This window comes from Oncorhynchus mykiss, chromosome 10, assembly GCF_013265735.2.
Source record: "Oncorhynchus mykiss isolate Arlee chromosome 10, USDA_OmykA_1.1, whole genome shotgun sequence".
Lineage (NCBI taxonomy): Eukaryota > Metazoa > Chordata > Actinopteri > Salmoniformes > Salmonidae > Oncorhynchus > Oncorhynchus mykiss.
This window is the reverse complement of record NC_048574.1, coordinates 4,979,868-4,997,637: the sequence shown is the minus strand read 5'-3', so window position 1 is coordinate 4,997,637 and position 17,770 is coordinate 4,979,868. Positions and strand designations below refer to the sequence as shown.

General features: G+C 47.6%; 1 protein-coding gene across 1 annotated transcript in view; it reads right to left on the bottom strand.

Moving 5' to 3' along the window:
• Nucleotides 1-7,087, bottom strand: part of rfc3 (replication factor C (activator 1) 3) — a 12,160-nt gene extending 5,073 nt beyond the window's left edge. Inside the window, exons 1-2 of the mRNA XM_036989526.1 lie at nt 6,859-7,087; nt 3,289-3,426 (exon numbers count right to left, since the gene is read on the bottom strand). Of these exons, the coding sequence (XP_036845421.1) occupies nt 3,289-3,426; nt 6,859-6,945 (225 nt within the window). The 5' untranslated portion in view covers nt 6,946-7,087. The remainder of the gene's footprint in view (nt 1-3,288; nt 3,427-6,858) is intronic.
• Between the last annotated feature and the right edge of the window lie 10,683 nt (nt 7,088-17,770).

The following is a 17,770-nucleotide window of genomic DNA, read 5'->3' as shown; positions in this document are numbered from 1 at the left end:
AGGGACTGGTCAGTAAGCTGTATCTAACATGGAGACCAGGGACTGGTCAGTAAGCTGTATCTAACATGGAGACCAGGGACTGGTCAGTAAGCTGTATCTAACATGGAGACCAGGGACTGGTCAGTAAGCTGTATCTAACATGGAGACCAGGGACTGGTCAGTAAGCTGTATCTAACATGGAGACCAGGGACTGGTCAGTAAGCTGTATCTAACGTGGAGACCAGGGACTGGTCAGTAAGCTGTATCTAACGTGGAGACCAGGGACTGGTCAGTAAGCTGTATCTAACGTGGAGACCAGGGACTGGTCAGTAAGCTGTATCTAACATGGAGACCAGGGACTGGTCAGTAAGTTGTATCTAACGTGGAGACCAGGGACTGGTCAGTAAGCTGTATCTAACATGGAGACCAGGGACTGGTCAGTAAGCTGTATCTAACATGGAGACCAGGGACTGGTCAGTAAGCTGTATCTAACATGGAGACCAGGGACTGGTCAGTATCTAACATGGAGGCCAGGGACTGGTCAGTAAGCTGTATCTAACATGGAGACCAGGGACTGGTCAGTAAGCTGTATCTAACATGGAGGCCAGGGACTGGTCAGTAAGCTGTATCTATCATGGAGACCAGGGACTGGTCAGTAAGCTGTATCTAACATGGAGACCAGGGACTGGTCAGTAAGCTGTATCTAACATGGAGACCAGGGACTGGTCAGTATCTAACATGGAGGCCAGGGACTGGTCAGTAAGCTGTATCTAACATGGAGACCAGGGACTGGTCAGTAAGCTGTATCTAACATGGAGACCAGGGACTGGTCAGTAAGCTGTATCTAACATGGAGACCAGGGACTGGTCAGTAAGCTGTATCTAACATGGAGACCAAGGACTGGTCAGTAAGCTGTATCTAACGTGGAGACCAGGGACTGGTCAGTAAGCTGTATCTAACGTGGAGACCAGGGACTGGTCAGTAAGCTGTATCTAACGTGGAGACCAGGGACTGGTCAGTAAGCTGTATCTAACGTGGAGACCAGGGACTGGTCAGTAAGCTGTATCTAACATGGAGACCAGGGACTGGTCAGTAAGTTGTATCTAACGTGGAGACCAGGGACTGGTCAGTAAGCTGTATCTAACATGGAGACCAGGGACTGGTCAGTAAGCTGTATCTAACATGGAGGTCAGGGACTGGTCAGTAAGCTGTATGCAACATGGAGACCAGGGACTGGTCAGTAAGCTGTATCTAACATGGAGACCAGCAGCCGACAGCCAAACAGGGACAGGCAGATACTTTTATAGCAAGAATCAACATAACACATTTAACTGTTGATCAAATAATGTTTCTAGAACAATCTACAGGAACGTTGTGTAGCAAAAATCACAGAAAATGTAGACGGCAATGGCAGTGTTGGTCATTTTCTGTTTATATCATTCCATAGTTGTCATTTTAGCCAGACTGGTCTCAGGCTAGACGTAACATAGTAAACGTAAATCAGGGACACCCATTTGTATGTCGTTTTCTATGGTCACGTTAAACAGAAGATTAGTTTTGGCAAAAAACGAAAGGAGGGTGGGTGGTTGTTCGGGGTAGATAGGTGGGCTTATAGCGCGACCGTCTAGCAACCAGAAGGTTCGAATCTCATCAAGGACAACTATAGCTAATTGGCAAGTACAAGATACTTTTTAGCATGTTAGCAAAACCTTCCCCAAACCTTCAATCTAACTCCTAAACATAACCCCTTAGCTTAGCTAACATTAGCCACAACAAATTGTAATTTGTAACATACACTACGTGGCCAAAAGTACGTTGCTGACAGGTGTATCAAATCGAGCACACCGCCATGCAATCTCCATAGACAAACATTGGCAGTAGAATGGCCTGTACTGAAGAGCTCAGTGACTTTCAACGTGGCACCGTCATAGGATGCCACCTTTCCAACAAGTCCGTTCATCAAATGCCTGCCCTAATAGAGCTGCCCCCGGTCAACTGTAAGGGCTGTTATTGTGAAGTGGAAACGTCTAGGAGCAACAACGGCTCAGCCGTGAAGTGGCAGGCCACACAAGCTCACGGAACAGGACCGGCGAGTGCTGAAGCGCGTAAAGAATTGTCTGATATGCCAAGTGCCAAGCGTCGGCTGGAGGGGTGTGAAGCTCGACGCCATTGGACTCTGGAGCAGTGGAAACACGTTCTCTGGAGTGATGAATCACGCTTCACCATCTGGCAGCCTGACGGATGAATCTGGGTTTGGCAGATGCCAGGAGAACGCTACCTGCCCCAATGCATTGTGCCAACTGTAAGTGTTGATGGAGGGGGAATAATGTTCTGGGGCTGTTTTTCATGGTTCAGGCCCCTTAGTTCCAGTGAACAGAAATCTTAACGGTACAGTGATATTCTAGATGATTCTGTTCTTCCAAATGTGTGGCAATAGTTCGGGCCAGGCCCTTTCCTGTTTCAGCATGACAACGCCCCCATGCACAAAGTGAGGTCCCATACAAATTCGTAACATATCATACGAACTAGATGGACAGCCACAATTGAATACATACCATATGAAACAGAACATACTAAATGGAGTGTCCTGGATTTACATGTACTATGTTACGTCTACACCTGAGTCCAGGTTGTTCAGGTGGAGTTTATTTTCTTTGGGGGGGGGGGGGGGGGTTGGCCAATAGGGGGCGATATCATCATATATCACCATATCTTATGGGTACATTATCACGACAGGACAAAGGCTGACATCACCCAACCCTAGTGTGTGTCTGACTCCCTCTCCTCACCGTGATAGGGAGTGTGTGTGTATCCCTCTCCTCACCGTGATGGGGAGTGTGTGTGTATCCCTCTCCTCACCGTGATAGGGAGTGTGTGTGACCCTCTCCTCACCGTGATGGGGAGTGTGTGTGTATCCCTCTCCTCACCGTGATAGGGAGTGTGTGTGACCCTCTCCTCACCGTGATGGGGAGTGTGTGTGTATCCCTCTCCTCACCGTGATGGGGAGTGTGTGTGTATCCCTCTCCTCACCGTGATAGGGAGTGTGTGTGACCCTCTCCTCACCGTGATGGGGAGTGTGTGTGTATCCCTCTCCTCACCGTGATAGGGAGTGTGTGTGTATCCCTCTCCTCACCGTGATAGGGAATGTGTGTGTATCCCTCTCCTCACCGTGATAGGGAGTGTGTGTGTGTGTGTGTGTGTGTGTGTGACCCTCTCCTCACCGTGATAGGGAGTGTGTGTGTGTGTGTGTGTGTGTGACCCTCTCCTCACCGTGATAGGGAGTGTGTGTGTGTGTGACCCTCTCCTCACCGTAACGGTCTGGTGTTCTATGTGTAGTTTCTCCACTCCGGCTCCGTACAGTTCTCTCAGCAGACACATGATACGAGTCTTCTTCCCTGCTCCAGACGGCCCGTACACCAACAGATGAGGGAAGTCCCCACACTGGACCTGGAGAACACGCACACACACACACGTTATAGAAGACAGCCCAATACACCAACAGATGAGGAAGCAGCCTAGCGGTCAGGAGCGTCGGGCCAGTAGTCTAGTGGTCAGGAGCGTCGGGCCAGTAGTCTAGTGGTCAGGAGTGCCGGGCCAGTAGTCTAGTGGTCAGGAGTGCCGGGCCAGTAGTCTAGTGGTCAGGAGTGCCGGGCCAGTAGCCTAGTGGTCAGGAGCGTTGGGCCAGTAGCCTAGTGGTCAGGAGCGTCGGGCCAGTAGTCTAGCGGTCAGGAGCGTCGGGCCAGTAGTCTAGCGGTCAGGAGCGTTGGGCCAGTAGCCTAGCGGTCAGGAGCGTCGGGCCAGTAGCCTAGCGGTCAGGAGCGTCGGGCCAGTAGCCTAGTGGTCAGGAGCGTCGGGCCAGTAGCCTAGTGGTCAGGAGCGTCGGGCCAGTAGTCTAGCGGTCAGGAGCGTCGGGCCAGTAGTCTAGCGGTCAGGAGCGCCGGGCCAGTAGTCTAGTGGTCAGGAGCGTCGGGCCAGTTGCCTAGTGGTCAGGAGCGTCGGGCCAGTAGCCTAGCGGTCAGGAGCGTCGGGCCAGTAGTCTAGTGGTCAGGAGCGTTGGGCCAGTAGTCTAGTGGTCAGGAGCGCCGGGCCAGTAGTCTAGTGGTCAGGAGCGTCGGGCCAGTAGTCTAGTGGTCAGGAGCGTCGGGCCAGTAGTCTAGTGGTCAGGAGCGCCGGGCCAGTAGTCTAGTGGTCAGGAGCGTCGGGCCAGTAGTCTAGCGGTCAGGAGCGTCGGGCCAGTAGTCTAGCGGTCAGGAGCGTCGGGCCAGTAGTCTAGCGGTCAGGAGCGTCGGGCCAGTAGTCTAGCGGTCAGGAGCGTCGGGCCAGTAGTCTAGCGGTCAGGAGCGTTGGGCCAGTAGTCTAGCGGTCAGGAGCGTTGGGCCAGTAGTCTAGCGGTCAGGAGCGTTGGGCCAGTAGTCTAGCGGTCAGGAGCGTCGGGCCAGTAGTCTAGCGGTCAGGAGCGTCGGGCCAGTAGTCTAGCGGTCAGGAGCGTCGGGCCAGTAGTCTAGCCGTCAGGAGTGCCGGGCCAGTAGCCTAGCGGTCAGGAGCGTTGGGCCAGTAGTCTAGCGGTCAGGAGCGTCGGGCCAGTAGTCTAGCGGTCAGGAGCGTCGGGCCAGTAGTCTAGCGGTCAGGAGCGTTGGGCCAGTAGTCTAGTGGTCAGGAGCGCCGGGCCAGTAGTCTAGCGGTCAGGAGCGTTGGGCCAGTAGTCTAGCGGTCAGGAGCGCCGGGCCAGTAGTCTAGCGGTCAGGAGCGTTGGGCCAGTAGTCTAGTGGTCAGGAGCGTTGGGCCAGTAGTCTAGCGGTCAGGAGCGTTGGGCCAGTAGTCTAGCGGGCCAGTAGTCTAGCGGGCCAGTAGTCTAGCGGGCCAGTAGTCTAGCGGTCAGGAGCGTCGGGCCAGTAGTCTAGCGGTCAGGAGCGTCGGGCCAGTAACCTAGTGGTCAGGAGCGTCGGGCCAGTAGTCTAGTGGTCAGGAGCGTCGGGCCAGTAACCTAGTGGTCAGGAGCGTCGGGCCAGTAACCTAGTGGTCAGGAGCGTCGGGCCAGTAGTCTAGCGGTCAGGAGCGTCGGGCCAGTAACCTAGTGGTCAGGAGCGTCGGGCCAGTAGCCTAGCGGTCAGGAGCGTCGGGCCAGAGCCGACTTGGTGAAAAAAACTATTGATTTGCCCTTGAGCAAGGTACTTAGTCCTAATTTATGCATCGTAGCAATCAATAATGTCTGATCCCTGTAATGTCTGATCCCTCTAATGTCTGATCCCTCTAATGTCTGATCCCTGTAATGTCTGATCCCTGTAATGTCTGATCCCTGTAATGTCTGATCCCTGTAATGTCTGATCCCTGTAATGTCTGATCCCTGTAATGTCTGATCCCTGTAATGTCTGATCCCTCTAATGTCTGATCCCTGTAATGTCTGATCCCTCTAATGTCTGATCCCTGTAATGTCTGATCCCTGTAATGTCTGATCCCTCTAATGTCTGATCCCTGTAATGTCTGATCCCTGTAATGTCTGATCCCTCTAATGTCTGATCCCTGTAATGTCTGATCCCTGTAATGTCTGATCCCTCTAATGTCTGATCCCTGTAATGCCTGATCTCTGATCTCTGTAATGTCTGATCCCTGTAATGTCTGATCCCTGTAATGTCTGATCCCTGTAATGTCTGATTCCTCTAATGTCTGATCCCTCTAATGTCTGATCCCTCTAATGTCTGATCCCTCTAATGTCTGATCCCTCTAATGTCTGATCCCTCTAATGTCTGATCCCTGTAATGTCTGATCCCTGTAATGCCTGATCTCTGATCTCTGTAATGTCTGATCTCTGTAATGTCTGATCCCTCTAATGTCTGATCCCTCTAATGTCTGATCCCTCTAATGTCTGATCCCTCTAATGTCTGATCCCTCTAATGTCTGATCCCTCTAATGTCTGATCCCTCTAATGTCTGATCTCTGTAATGTCTGATCCCTGTAATGTCTGATCCCTGTAATGCCTGATCTCTGATCTCTGTAATGTCTGATCTCTGTAATGTCTGATCCCTCTAATGTCTGATCCCTCTAATGTCTGATCTCTGTAATGTCTGATCCCTGTAATGTCTGATCCCTACTACATACTACTATCTAAGTGGCCACACTGGACGTGGAACAGGGTCCTGTTCACTAGGCATCAGACGGAGGAGGGAGGGACGACCTGGACTTGTCCAGTAAGAAATGTCTGTTCTACTTTACTGTAGAAAAACGTTTTGCTACGATGCGCCCTAATAAAACTAGCCAGCAGATCTGACCCGCTTGCCTACAGCTACATTAGGGGTCGGACTTGCTTCCGGTGTATATTAAAGACCCCGTGGAGTTGGCGAGAGATACGGCTCTCCGGGAAAGCGTGCCCTCACTCTATCCAGGGATGAGAAATGTCCCATTATCCGAAACTGTTACACCGAGAAAACTGAACGACTTTTTAATAAAAACCGACCGGAACCGAGGTTAAGCCCCGCCTTCTGGCCCGGTGTTGGGAGACTCTCTGCACGGTGCAGGTTTTTGTTCCAGCGCGGCAGTGATTCATACACAGCCTGTAGCTACCCTACTACAGGGTCATGGCTACACGTTGTCAAAAGTTGTAATTTGAGATAATTTCGTTTAATTTTTAGCTAATGTTAAAGACGTACTTAATAACACTCACTACAGAACAGTATACGTGGCTTGTAAATACTGTATCTGGTTAACAACAACTCTACTGGAAACCTTCTACCTAATGTTAGCTAACTAACTTAGCTGACAAAACTAAGACAAAACTACTGCAATAGTTATGTAGCAAGCTGGTACCATACCAAAGACACGGGTGTCTGCTACTACGGTCCCTGAACAGACACCGCCATGTTGATCAACTGCTTTGAATCTTACCAGGTTTTTCAGCTGATTTGCTTGTTCTTTGTGGTAGTCCAGTTTCCCCAGAGAAGTCGGTCTGTATTTGTCCACCCACAAACTCATTTTTATCTAATGTTATTTCACAGTTCTCTAGTCACTGTTTTGTTTGAGTTGCTTCGTGTTGTGTTTTTCTGATTTTAATTCCCGCGAAATATTTTTTCTTTAAGGCGCGTAGTGAAATGTCTCTAAAACTACAGAGAGTCAACGAGGGACAAACTTCCTAGTTGGCGTTTTGAAATTACTCAATGCAGCCGCTGCTGCCACCAGGTGGTGACTCGAGGTAATTTCTGGACTGAGTTTGACAAAAACAAGTTGCTTAGATGTAGTTAAAGTTTCAAAACCAAAGGGTCTTCAACAGGTATAAAAATACATGGATTATTATTTTTTTTATTTTTTTCATCACAAACTGTCATAAACATAAAGCTCCGGGCTACGAGCCAATCAACGCCACAGGGATCCCGTTTACACGCGCGCAGCTCATATTCCGTTGTATAAGTTCTTGGTCGGGGATAAACTGTTTACATGCACCTTGGACATCCCGTTCACCTGTATCCCTGTATCCATAAATAAACAGAATATTCCTTCTTTGAGTTCATATTATGGATTAAATGGAATAGTAACTGAAATATGGACAGTGACTGTCTGCCTATAACCTCTCACATGTAGTGTAGTATAATATTATCTCCAGCAGAATTATGCATTTCTTGCCATAGAATTACACAACAAAATGCAAATTTTGTCTTGGGAACAAGGATTGGAGAAATACGATTTCTTTCAGCATCTCTTGAGGAATTGTGAATGTGTCATCTTTGACCCTGTTGATGCAAGCAGACAGTATTTCAACCACATAAAATATGCACCCATGAGGAACTGATTGTTTTCTCAGCTTTTAATTTCCTTTAAACCAGTCAAACTCATGACATTTGGACATTTTGCACAGGGTCAATCTTTCCACTATTTTGGAAGTATTGCGTTTTCTCCCTGGTCCTTAAAAAAAAGACAGAATTAATGCATTAGTAATATATTTAACTCTATCAATGTAAGACATTCTGGTGAGAAATACTTTATTTAGTCTTCTGTGGCAACAAGTTATGACAGACAAGCAAGAGGTGGATAAAGTATCCAATTCTCATACTTGAGTAAACGTAAAGATAACTTGTGCCTTGTTACCTTAATAGAAATTGACTCAAGGCTAGATGCAGATGCAGACACAGGAGGCAGCTGGATGGAGTCTTACAATGTTTATTAAGCCAAAAGGGGAAGGCAAGACAATGGTTGTGGACAGACAAAAAGGTCAAAACCAGATCAGAGTCCAGGAGGTACAGAGTGGCAGACAGGCTCGGGGTCAGGACAGGCAGAATGGTCAGGCAGGCAGAGTGGCAGACAGGCTCGTGGTCAGGACAGGCAGAATGGTCAGGCAGTCAGAATGGTCAGGCAGGCAGGAGGGTACAGAGTCCAGAAACAGGCAACGGTCAAAACTGGGAGGACTAGAGAAAGCAAAAAGCAGGAGAACAGGAAAAACCCTCTTTGACTTGGAAACATACAAGATGAACTGGCACAGAGAGACATGAAACACAGGGATAAATACACTGGTACAGAGAGACAGGAAACACAGGGATAAATACACTGGCACAGAGAGACAGGAAACACAGGGATAAATACACTGGCACAGAGAGACAGGAAACACAGGGATAAATACACTGGTACAGAGAGACAGGAAACACAGGGATAAATACACTGGTACAGAGAGACAGGAGACACAGGGATAAATACACTGGTACAAAGAGACAGGAAACACAGGGATAAATACACTGGTATAGAGAGACAGGAAACAGGGATAAATACACTGGCACAGAGAGACAGGAAACACAGGCATAAATACACTGGCACAGAGAGACAGGAAACACAGGGATAAATACACTGGTACAGAGAGACAGGAAACACAGGGATAAATACACTGGCACAGAGAGACAGGAAACACAGGGAAAAATACACTGGCACAGAGAGACAGGAAACACAGGGATAAATACACTGGTACAGAGAGACAGGAAACACAGGGATAAATACACTGGCACAGAGAGACAGGAAACACAGGGATAAATACACTGGTACAGAGAGACAGGAAACACAGGGATAAATACACTGGCACAGAGAGACAGGAAACACAGGGATAAATACACTGGCACAGAGAGACAGGAAACACAGGGATAAATACACTGTTACAGAGAGACAGGAAGACAGGGATAAATACACTGGTACAGAGCGACAGGAAACACAGGGATAAATACACTGGTACAGAGAGACAGGAAACACAGGGATAAATACACTGGCACAGAGAGACAGGAAACACAGGGATAAATACACTGGTACAGAGAGACAGGAAACACAGGGATAAATACACTGGCACAGAGAGACAGGAAACACAGGGATAAATACAATGGCACAGAGAGACAGGAAACACAGGGAAAAATACACTGTTACAGAGAGACAGGAAACACAGGGATAAATACACTGGTACAGAGAGACAGGAAACACAGGGATAAATACACTGGTACAGAGAGACAGGAAACACAGGGATAAATACACTGGCACAGAGAGACAGGAAACACAGGGATAAATACACTGGTACAGAGAGACAGGAAACACAGGGATAAATACACTGGCACAGAGAGACAGGAAACACAGGGATAAATACACTGGTACAGAGAGACAGGAAACACAGGGATAAATACACTGGCACAGAGAGACAGGAAACACAGGGATAAATACACTGGTACAAAGAGACAGGAAACATAGGGATAAATACACTGGTATAGAGAGACAGGAAACAGGGATAAATACACTGGCACAGAGAGACAGGAAACACAGGGATAAATACACTGGTACAGGGAGACAGGAAACACAGGGATAAATACACTGGTACAGAGAGACAGGAAACACAGGGATAAATACACTGGTACAGAGAGACAGGAAACACAGGGATAAATACACTGGCAAAGAGAGACAGGAAACACAGGGATAAATACACTGGTACAGAGAGACAGGAAACACAGGGATAAATACACTGGCACAGAGAGACAGGAAACACAGGGATAAATACACTGGCACAGAGAGACAGGAAACACAGGGATAAATACACTGTTACAGAGAGACAGGAAACACAGGGATAAATACACTGGCACAGAGAGACAGGAAACACAGGGATAAATACACTGGTACAGAGAGACAGGGAACACAGGGATAAATACACTGGTACAGAGAGACAGGAAACACAGGGATAAATACACTGGTACAGAGAGAAAGGAAACACAGGGATAAATACACTGGTACAGAAAGACAGGAAACACAGGGATAAATACACTGGTACAGAGAGACAGGAAACACAGGGATAAATACACTGGCACAGAGAGACAGGAAACACAGGGATAAATACACTGGTACAGAGAGACAGGAAACACAGGGATAAATACACTGGTACAGAGAGACAGGAAACACAGGGATAAATACACTGGTACAGAGAGACAGGAAACACAGGGATAAATACACTGGTACAGAAAGACAGGAAACACAGGGATAAATACACCGGTACAGAGAGACAGGAAACACAGGGATAAATACACTGGTACAGAAAGACAGGAAACACAGGGATAAATACACTGGCACAGAGAGACAGGAAACACAGGGATAAATACACTGTTACAGAGAGACAGGAAACACAGGGATAAATACATTGTTACAGAGAGACAGGAAACACAGGGATAAATACACTGGTACAGAGAGACAGGAAACACAGGGATAAATACACTGGTACAGAGAGACAGGAAACACAGGGATAAATACACTGGTACAAAGAGACAGGAAACACAGGGATAAATACACTGGTATAGAGAGACAGGAAACAGGGATAAATACACTGGCACAGAGAGACAGGAAACACAGGGATAAATACACTGGTACAGAGAGACAGGAAACACAGGGATAAATACACTGGTACAGAGAGACAGGAAACACAGGCATAAATACACTGGCACAGAGAGACAGGAAACACAGGGATAAATACACTGGTACAGAGAGACAGGAAACACAGGGATAAATACACTGGCACAGAGAGACAGGAAACACAGGGATAAATACACTGGTACAGAGAGACAGGAAACACAGGGATAAATACACTGGTATAGAGAGACAGGAAACACAGGGATAAATACACTGTTACAGAGAGACAGGAAACACAGGGATAAATACACTGGTACAGAGAGACAGGAAACACAGGGATAAATACACTGGCACAGAGAGACAGGAAACACAGGGATAAATACACTGGTACAGAGAGACAGGAAACACAGGGATAAATACACTGGCACAGAGAGACAGGAAACACAGGGATAAATACACTGTTACAGAGAGACAGGAAAGACAGGGATAAATACACTGGTACAGAGAGACAGGAAACACAGGGATAAATACACTGGTACAGAGAGACAGGAAACACAGGGATAAATACACTGGCACAGAGAGACAGGAAACACAGGGATAAATACACTGGCACAGAGAGACAGGAAACACAGGGATAAATACACTGTTACAGAGAGACAGGAAAGACAGGGATAAATACACTGGTACAGAGAGACAGGAAACACAGGGATAAATACACTGGTACAGAGAGACAGGAAACACAGGGATAAATACACTGGCACAGAGAGACAGGAAACACAGGGATAAATACACTGGTACAGAGAGACAGGAAACACAGGGATAAATACACTGGCACAGAGAGACAGGAAACACAGGGATAAATACAATGGCACAGAGAGACAGGAAACACAGGGATAAATACACTGTTACAGAGAGACAGGAAACACAGGGATAAATACACTGGTACAGAGAGACAGGAAACACAGGGATAAATACACTGGTACAGAGAGACAGGAAACACAGGGATAAATACACTGGTACAAAGAGACAGGAAACACAGGGATAAATACACTGGTATAGAGAGACAGGAAACAGGGATAAATACACTGGCACAGAGAGACAGGAAACACAGGGATAAATACACTGGTACAGAGAGACAGGAAACACAGGGATAAATACACTGGTACAGAGAGACAGGAAACACAGGCATAAATACACTGGCACAGAGAGACAGGAAACACAGGGATAAATACACTGGTACAGAGAGACAGGAAACACAGGGATAAATACACTGGCACAGAGAGACAGGAAACACAGGGATAAATACACTGGTACAGAGAGACAGGAAACACAGGGATAAATACACTGGTATAGAGAGACAGGAAACACAGGGATAAATACACTGTTACAGAGAGACAGGAAACACAGGGATAAATACACTGGTACAGAGAGACAGGAAACACAGGGATAAATACACTGGCACAGAGAGACAGGAAACACAGGGATAAATACACTGGTACAGAGAGACAGGAAACACAGGGAAAAATACACTGGCACAGAGAGACAGGAAACACAGGGATAAATACACTGGTACAGAGAGACAGGAAACACAGGGATAAATACACTGGCACAGAGAGACAGGAAACACAGGGATAAATACACTGGTACAGAGAGACAGGAAACACAGGGATAAATACACTGTTACAGAGAGACAGGAAAGACAGGGATAAATACACTGGTACAGAGAGACAGGAAACACAGGGATAAATACACTGGCACAGAGAGACAGGAAACACAGGGATAAATACACTGGTACAGAGAGACAGGAAACACAGGGATAAATACACTGGCACAGAGAGACAGGAAACACAGGGATAAATACAATGGCACAGAGAGACAGGAAACACAGGGATAAATACACTGTTACAGAGAGACAGGAAACACAGGGATAAATACACTGGTACAGAGAGACAGGAAACACAGGGATAAATACACTGGTACAGAGAGACAGGAAACACAGGGATAAATACACTGGCACAGAGAGACAGGAAACACAGGGATAAATACACTGGTACAGAGAGACAGGAAACACAGGGATAAATACACTGGCACAGAGAGACAGGAAACACAGGGATAAATACACTGGTACAGAGAGACAGGAAACACAGGGATAAATACACTGGCACAGAGAGACAGGAAACACAGGGATAAATACACTGGTACAAAGAGACAGGAAACATAGGGATAAATACACTGGTATAGAGAGACAGGAAACAGGGATAAATACACTGGCACAGAGAGACAGGAAACACAAGGATAAATACACTGGTACAGGGAGACAGGAAACACAGGGATAAATACACTGGTACAGAGAGACAGGAAACACAGGGATAAATACACTGGTACAGAGAGACAGGAAACACAGGGATAAATACACTGGCAAAGAGAGACAGGAAACACAGGGATAAATACACTGGTACAGAGAGACAGGAAACACAGGGATAAATACACTGGCACAGAGAGACAGGAAACACAGGGATAAATACACTGGCACAGAGAGACAGGAAACACAGGGATAAATACACTGTTACAGAGAGACAGGAAACACAGGGATAAATACACTGGCACAGAGAGACAGGAAACACAGGGATAAATACACTGGTACAGAGAGACAGGGAACACAGGGATAAATACACTGGTACAGAGAGACAGGAAACACAGGGATAAATACACTGGTACAGAGAGACAGGAAACACAGGGATAAATACACTGGTACAGAAAGACAGGAAACACAGGGATAAATACACTGGTACAGAGAGACAGGAAACACAGGGATACATACACTGGCACAGAGAGACAGGAAACACAGGGATAAATACACTGGTACAGAGAGACAGGAAACACAGGGATAAATACACTGGTACAGAGAGACAGGAAACACAGGGATAAATACACTGGTACAGAGAGACAGGAAACACAGGGATAAATACACTGGCACAGAGAGACAGGAAACACAGGGATAAATACACTGTTACAGAGAGACAGGAAACACAGGGATAAATACACTGGCACAGAGAGACAGGAAACACAGGGATAAATACACTGTTACAGAGAGACAGGAAACACAGGGATAAATACACTGGCACAGAGAGACAGGAAACACAGGGATAAATACACTGGTACAGAGAGACAGGGAACACAGGGATAAATACACTGGTACAGAGAGACAGGAAACACAGGGATAAATACACTGGTACAGAGAGACAGGAAACACAGGGATAAATACACTGGTACAGAAAGACAGGAAACACAGGGATAAATACACTGGTACAGAGAGACAGGAAACACATTGATAAATACACTGGCACAGAGAGACAGGAAACACAGGGATAAATACACTGGTACAGAGAGACAGGAAACACAGGGATAAATACACTGGTACAGAGAGACAGGAAACACAGGGATAAATACACTGGTACAGAGAGACAGGAAACACAGGGATAAATACACTGGTACAGAAAGACAGGAAACACAGGGATAAATACACCGGTACAGAGAGACAGGAAACACAGGGATAAATACACTGGTACAGAAAGACAGGAAACACAGGGATAAATACACTGGCACAGAGAGACAGGAAACACAGGGATAAATACACTGTTACAGAGAGACAGGAAACACAGGGATAAATACATTGTTACAGAGAGACAGGAAACACCGGGATAAATACACTGGGACAGAGAGACAGGAAACACAGGGATAAATACACTGGGGAAAACAAGCGACACCTGGAGGGGGTGGAGACAATAATGAGGCCAGGTGAAACAGATCAGGGAGTGACACAAGTAAGTCACCCAGTAAAACAATACTTGAATAAAAGTCTAAAAGTATTTGGTTTTACACATACTTAAGAGTCAAAAGCCAAGGTCACACTACAACATTAAGACAAGCGAAGCATGTTATGTTTAGTGAGTCCTCCACATCAGAGGCAGTAGGGATGACCAGGGATGTTCTCTGTTTAGTGAGTCCTCCAGATCAGAGGCAGTAGGGATGACCAGGGATGTTCTCTGTTTAGTGAGTCCTCCAGATCAGGAGTAACAGAGGGGGGGGGGGGGGGGGGGGGGGGTTTAAGTAAGGAGTAACAGAGGAGGGGGGGGGATTAAGTAAGGAGTAACAGAGGAGGGGGGGGGTTAAGTAAGGAGTAACAGAGGGGGGTTTAAGTAAGGAGTAACAGAGGAGGGGAGGATGGGGGGGTGTTTAAGTAAGGAGTAACAGAGGAGGGGGGGATTAAGTAAGGAGTAACAGAGGGGGGAGGGGTTAAGTAAGGAGTAACAGAGGAGGGGGGGGTTAAGTAAGGAGTAACAGAGGAGGGGGTGTTTAAGTAAGGAGTAACAGAGGAGGGGGGGGGATTAAGTAAGGAGTAACAGAGGGGGGGGGGTTAAGTAAGGAGTAACAGAGGGGGGGGGGTGTTTAAGTAAGGAGTAACAGAGGGGGGGGGGGGGGGGTGTTTAAGTAAGGAGTAACAGAGGGGGGGGTTTAAGTAAGGAGTAACAGAGGGGGGGGGGGTGTTTAAGTAAGGAGTAACAGAGGAGGGGGTTGTTTAAGTAAGGAGTAACAGAAGAGGGGGGGTGTTTAAGTAAGGAGTAACAGAGGGGGGGGGGGGGGTTAAGTAAGGAGTAACAGAGGGGGGGGGGTTAAGTAAGGAGTAACAGAGGGGGGGGGGTGTTTAAGTAAGGAGTAACAGAGGAGGGGGGGTGTTTAAGTAAGGAGTAACAGAGGGGGGGGTTTAAGTAAGGAGTAACAGAGGGGGGGGGGTGTTTAAGTAAGGAGTAACAGAGGAGGGGGTTGTTTAAGTAAGGAGTAACAGAAGAGGGGGGGTGTTTAAGTAAGGAGTAACAGAGGGGGGGGTGGTTAAGTAAGGAGTAACAGAGGGGGGGGGGGGTTAAGTAAGGAGTAACAGAGGGGGGGGTGTTTAAGTAAGGAGTAACAGAGGGGGGGTGTTTAAGTAAGGAGTAACAGAGGAGGGGGTTGTTTAAGTAAGGAGTAACAGAAGAGGGGGGGTGTTTAAGTAAGGAGTAACAGAGTAGGGGGGGGGGTGTTTAAGTAAGGAGTAACAGAGACTCTGGGCAACAGCATCCTGTTAGAGTACATGAGGCATAGAGACCTAAAGAGACCCCCTTTCTACCCCTCTCTTCTCCCCTTTCTCCAGTCCTCTCTCCAGTCCTCTCTCCAGCCCTCATTCCAGTCCTCTCCCCAGTCCTCTCTCCAGTCCTCTCGCCAGTCCTCTTTCTAGTCCTCTTTCCAGTCCTCTCTCCAGCCCTCATTCCAGTCCTCTCTCCAGCCCTCATTCCAGCCCTCTCTCCAAACAAACGTAGCGTTATATTCTTCAATGACAACGTCAGTCCACCGAGAGCCTCTGTCGCCCAGAGCTCCAATGGCGAGGAGTCTTCCTCAGCCGATGAGGACGAGGGGGACGGTGATGATGAGGAGGAGGAGCAGGTCTCAGAGCTGCCGCAGTATAAGGAGTTTCTGGTCATCAGTCGTCGTAGAAAACTGAGCAGGAACAGGAAGGGGCTGAGGAAAAGACAGGAAGTCCCGCCCTCCGGCTCTATGATTGGCCTAAGCTCCACCAATAAGACCAGCCCAAAGGCCAAGAAGGATAAGGACGAGGAAGAGGAAGAAGAGGACAAAAGGTAACAGATGAGGAAAAGTTGATGTACTACACCATGTTCGCCACTAGAGTGCGCCCTTATTGCATTTGTGTTGCTCAGACTGTGACAACTTTTCCCCAGTTCCCCAGTTCCCAGTCTTTCTTGGTTTCCACTGACTTGACTGTCTGTCTGTTGTTTAACTCTACAAGTCTGAACTGATTTAAACATTTCACAATTTCCATTAAACTGATATGAACAACTTTAAACGTGTGTGTGTGTGTGTGTGTGTGTGTGTGTGTGTGTGTGTGTGTGTGTGTGTGTGTGTGTGTGTGTGTGTGTGTGTGTGTGTGTGTGTGTGTGTGTGTGTGAGAGAGAGAGAGGTTTGGCAGGCATGCTCGAATGCCATTCATTTTTCTCTGGTCAGCCCTGGCATCCCAAGCTCCCAGCATGCATTGTGCCGTGAGTGATCGTGCTCCTGACCACATTCTCACACCTGTCAGCGAGACCCGGCCAGTGGTTCCTGGCACATTTCCCTAACGTTCCACTGGAAGGTTCTGCTCAAATGTTTTTCTTCTGATCCGTCAAACTGTGGTGTGTCTGATGAGCAGTCTGTGGTGTGTCTGATGGACAGTCTGTGGTGTGTCTGATGGACAGTCTGTGGTGTGTCTGATGGACAGTCTGTGGTGTGTCTGATGAGCAGTCTGTGGTGTGTCTGATGGACAGTCTGTGGTGTGTCTGATGGACAGTCTGTGGTGTGTCTGATGGACAGTCTGTGGTGTGTCTGATGGACAGTCTGTGGTGTGTCTGATGGACAGTCTGTGGTGTGTCTGATGGACAGTCTGTGGTGTGTCTGATGGACAGTCTGTGGTGTGTCTGATGGACAGTCTGTGGTGTGTCTGATGGACAGTCTGTGGTGTGTCTGATGGACAGTCTGTGGTGTGTCTGATGGACAGTCTGTGGTGAGTCTGATGGACAGTCTGTGGTGTGTCTGATGGACAGTCTGTGGTGTGTCTGTGGTGTGTCTCTGATGGACAGTCTGTGGTGTGCCTGATGGACAGTCTGTGGTGTGTCTGTGGTGTGTCTCTGATGGACAGTCTGTGGTGTGTCTCTGATGGACAGTCTGTGGTGTGTCTGATGGACAGTCTGTGGTGTGTCTGTGGTGTGCCTGATGGACAGTCTGTGGTGTGCCTGATGGACAGTCTGTGGTGTGTCTCTGATGGACAGTCTGTGGTGTGTCTGATGGACAGTCTGTGGTGTGTCTGATGGACAGTCTGTGGTGTGTCTGTGGTGTGTCTGATGGACAGTCTGTGGTGTGTCTGTGG